The following is a 4,931-nucleotide window of genomic DNA, read 5'->3' on the forward strand; positions in this document are numbered from 1 at the left end:
CTAGATGCTACTAAACCCTGCAATTTTCTCCTTTAAGTAACATTTTGAGTACTTCTTTTCCTGCTGGAATTATGTAGTACATACAGACTTCATCTCTCCTCAGAGAGATTCCAAGCAGAGAGTGGATAGCAGTGATAATAAGCTTCCCCTCAGGGGATCATAGCCTACAGGTGTGGCAGCAGGCATGGAAATAAAAAGTGAGCAGATCTTTAGTGACTTAAGTACACTTGATTAAAAGATTGTAATGCTGAGTTTTAATCAGGAGAAAATATGAGAAAGGGATGACAATAACTAGGGAAAGGACTTCCAGCAGTGACATTCAGCAGAACTCCTGGTTTTTCAATCACTTGTGATACATGCAGTTTGTGCAGGTGCAGTAGAAGGGCTCCTCCTCACATTATCTTTATATCTTACCTTCTTATTATATGGGGGTGATATGATGAATGTGCCATGTAGGTGTTGCAGCAGCCTTGTGTTGTCAGCCCAAACAAGGTTAGAAATGTCATTCTGTCAGCACAGCTTTTGAGGTGTCTGCTTCTCAGATTTCTGCCTCCTCTGCAATGCAGTGGATGTGGATTTTATTGTGATGCCATCAGCAATGGAGAAAATGACCTGCAGCATCCCTCCCTGTTACTCTGCATAATCCACAGAGCACTGTTTCTTGGTCAGAAAATACTAATCAAAACTGTTCCCAGGGAGTTCTGTGGATTCTCTACAGTAACTGGTAGATTGGTCCTGAACATTTCTGTTGATTAAAAAAAATAAATAAATAATGCAATTACCAGTGCAGCACATTTAAAAAGTATTCACCTCTCTTATAATTTTGCCTCTTTGTTTTGCTTTTCAATTTTGAATCATGACCAATTTCATTTTGCCTTTTTGACAATAATTTACAAAAAAAAAAAAAAAAAAAAGGCTTCTTAATGTCAAAGAAAGGACAGATTTCTACCAAATTATGTCAATTAATTTAAAATGTAAAATATCTGATTGCCTAAGTATTCACCCCCTTCAAGTCAGTGTTTACTAGATGCACCTTTGGCTGCAATTACAGCATTGGGTCTGTCTGGATAGGTCTCAGTCAGCTTTGCGCGTCTGGACACTGCAATTAAAGCCCATTCTTTCTTGCAAAAATTGTCAGGTTGTATGAGAAATGTGAGCAAACAGCCCTTTTTACGCCCAGCCATGCTTTCTCAATTGAATTGAGCTCTGGGTCCTGACTCGGCCACTCCATAGCATTTACCTTGTTGTCTTTAAACAATTTCTTTGTAGCTTTGGCTATCTGCTTTGGGTCGTTTTCGTGCTGGATAACAAATCTTCTCCCAAGTCACAGTTCTCTTGCAGACTGTATCAAGTTGTCTTTCAGGATTTCTTGATACTTTGCCGCATTAATTTTACCCTCTACCTATGCAAGCCTCCCCAGGCCTGCTGCTGACAGTCATCCTCCCATTATGATGCTGCCACCACCATGCTTCACAGTGGGGAGGATGTGTTTGTGATGATGTGCAGTGTTTGGTGTCTGACAAACATAGCTTAGACTGATGGCTAAAAATATCAACTTTGTTTTCATCAAACCTTCAACCAGCTGACTTCAGTGTATAGATTTATTACATTCAATAGAAGCCACTTATAACTCCTTCAGAGTAATCATAGGTGTATTTAAAGGACGGCCTACTCTAGTCACATTGAAGTGGATGAATACATATGCAATCACCTATTCACATTTTAGATTTTCAATTCATGGAGATTATTAAGATTTGTACAAATCTGTTTTCACTGTACCATGAAAGTGAAATCGGAAATTCTTGTAAAATAAAATTTAAAAAAAAGAATGCAATCCAAATTATACTGATTTTGTTTCAATGTCTAAATGTTTTGGTACTGTATGTTTTTGTGTTTTTGTAGTTTGGATGAACTGACCCTTTAAAAATACAACCAAAACGGTACATTTTTTAAAAATGTCTTATCAAAGTGATCACAGGAAACACTATCTAATACTACGGTAGACTCAGATGCATGACAGCATCTCATGAAAGCTTGTGTTATGTCATGATGTTGCTTTGCATTAAATTCCCCTTCACTGCCACGAACAACAAACTATTAGGTCCAATGTGTTGTGTACTTCCAGAGTAAAATATTGTTTTTTAAACTCCTCAAACTAGAAAAAAAAAATCCCATCATTATTTCTGTAACATTTCCTCCTTTGTTCATTTAAAAAAAACAAAAAATCCTAATAATTTAAATTATACACATGAACATTGTTCAATGGGGACATGTCTGCCCGCGGTTGTGGACCTATTATTTAAATAGTAACATCATCCCCATAGTCCAGATTTCCTTCGTTGTTATATTTGGGTTCAGTCTCCTCTCCATGCACTTTAAGGCAATGCAGATCATTGTAATGTGATGAACCGTGCACTCCTGCTGCTATTCTTCCTGTGTAATGTGCTACGTGTCAGTATGACATTATGTGCACTACGCTGCTCTATGTACACACAACTCAGCAGATTGTAATTCTTCATTGATGAGTGTTTGTAGTTTTGAAGCACTGTTAAAAGCAGTGTCTGTGAGGTGAGGGGTGATGAACTGAAGTGGATGGTGCATAGTTTGCTTTGTCTTAAAACCACTGATCAAGATTCTTTGTTTAGATTACCTTGTGGAATAGACTAATAAAATAATGCGTGGTCTTTTTGGTCCACTATGTATCCAGTGCGTGTAGAGGATTTATTGTAGGCTACTTTATTTTTCACTGTGTAATCATCCATATGTAGCAAACATGGTTTTGGTTGTTTCTTTTTCCTCCGTGTGCGGAATCTGTTTAGCACATCATCCTACCTGCATGTGAAATGTAGTCTGCCCCAGCTCTCTGACCCACCTTCACCTGGAGCCACCACAGTTTCAGTGCAAATACAGTATATTGTACTGAAAGTGCAGCCTTTGCTTATTTAGAATTTACATGTAATTTTTTCCCTTCAATTAATTTATTTATTTTTTTGGCCTATTGGGAGAGTTTGATTTTCTGAATTTCTCATCATGTCTGCATTGCTTTGAAAGAGGCATGGTTTGGAATTGACAGAGTAACTGATTACTGATTAATATGAACTTGTTTTGATAGATGCTGTCAACTTTAGGTAAAGAAAACTACAGTATGTGATTGCCCCTGACTGTCAAATTGTGCCATTAAAAATACATTCATTCGAAATTCTAAATGTTAGAATAGGGCAATTTGTGAACGATTACCAGTGACTGCTCCAAAAAGCAGGGTATGTTTCTTTAATGAAATGCCTGAAAGTCTTTAATATGAAGTCATAATATGTTGTAGTATGAACGTCCCTACTATTACTGGTTCATTACGTTTTGAGATGATATATATGTATTTATTTAATTATGTCTGTAGTTTACATGCTCTTTATTCAATCAAGATCACCTCAGGCTCTTCCTTTATACATTTGGGAAAAATGCTCATTTGAGATTGACATAAAACAAATGATGCTTAAATACTTTTAGAAAAGGTAATTAGATTTGATCTTTACTCTCCGCTGGATTCACTCGCAAAGGGCTGCAACAAACGGATTCCCATGTTTATGGTACACACTGTAAACCCTCTCCCAACCTTTCCCCCATCACCATTCCCAGTCTGAACCCTAAGACATTGTGTCTACAGGCAAAAACTACAGCATCTTGTTGCTCTCTAGTTCCTCTTCTCTCACTCATCACTGACATGAGCTGCTGGTGTTTTTTGCTGGAGTCCTGGTGCTTCATGGCTGAGAGCCTCCACCCTCCCTGGCCGCCCCTCGGTGTCTTTGTCTGTGGGTGTGTATGGTAACTAGAGCTTGCCCTTCCTCAGCATCACCCTTCACTTGAAGATCTCCTGCCCGTCATCTCCGGCCATCCCTATGGGCCGAGGAATGGCCTGCCCCGTGCCCCAGGTCAAGATTGAGATGGAGTCAGACTACGACTCAGACATCGACCACCACCGGCCCCGGGATATGAGCAGCGAGACCACGTTATGAAGCTGAGACACAATATCTTGTTGAGAGAACACACAGCACAGTGTGGGCGGACTACTGAATGCAGCCAGTGCTGACCCAAAGACAGTACGAGGTGGTATAGACAGACAGCTGTAAGCAAACTGAACAGACAGTTAAACAGACTGGGATGGGACTGGTGCAATCACTGCATTTGGAAAAGCATCTACTTTTGAACTGGTGAATTTTTTTTCAATGTTTTGCTCTAAATCGTAGTCATGAACAAAAGTCTCCATACACTTTTAAAGACCATTTTTCCAATGACTCCCATAGCTATACATTTTTTATGATGGAATGCATACTATGCTAATATTTTCATTTAACGAGGTGCTTCTGCTTAACAGAATAGAAGTGCAGTTCAGTTAAATTTGTTGGCTTTCTAAAACAGACTTGGTTTCTTCATCACAGCCCTCAGGTTGTTAATGAGGTTTAAGTCTGGATTTTGGGAAGGCCAGTCTAAATCCTTAATTCCAGTCTGATTTAGTCATTTCTTTGTTACCGTTGATGTGTGTTTGGGGTTGTTGTCTTGTTGGAACACCCACCTGCATCCAAGACACAGACTTCTGGCTGATGATTATAGATTTCCTGAACAATATGGAGGTAATCTTCCTTCATTATTCCATTAACTTTTGTAAAGCAACAGTTTCACTGGCACCAAAACAGCCCCAGAGCATGGTACTGCCACTACCATGTTTGACAGTAGGTTTGGTGTTCTTGGGGCTAAAGGCCTTGCCGTCTCTCCTCCAAACATGGTCATATTTTTGTTTCATCTGACCACAGAACTTTCCTCCAGAAAACCTTTTCTCTGTCCATGTAATCACCAGCAAAAACTTCAGTCAAGCCTTAAGGGTTCTTTCCGAGAGGAAGGGCTTCCTTCTTGCATGGCAGCATCTCAGCTCATAACAG

At 39.4% G+C, this 4,931-nt stretch overlaps 1 protein-coding gene across 1 annotated transcript in view; it reads left to right on the forward strand.

Annotated features, from left to right (window-relative positions):
* The window catches only part of slc4a5a (solute carrier family 4 member 5a), a 41,409-nt gene extending 37,399 nt beyond the window's left edge, over positions 1–4,010 (forward strand). The window contains exon 25 of the mRNA XM_008294628.1: positions 3,845–4,010. Within this exon, the coding sequence (XP_008292850.1) occupies positions 3,845–4,010 (166 nt within the window). The remainder of the gene's footprint in view (positions 1–3,844) is intronic.
* Positions 4,011–4,931: the final 921 nt, after the last annotated feature.

The sequence above is a fragment of the Stegastes partitus genome, unplaced genomic scaffold, assembly GCF_000690725.1.
Source record: "Stegastes partitus isolate 25-593 unplaced genomic scaffold, Stegastes_partitus-1.0.2 Scaffold981, whole genome shotgun sequence".
Taxonomy (NCBI): Eukaryota; Metazoa; Chordata; class Actinopteri; family Pomacentridae; genus Stegastes; species Stegastes partitus.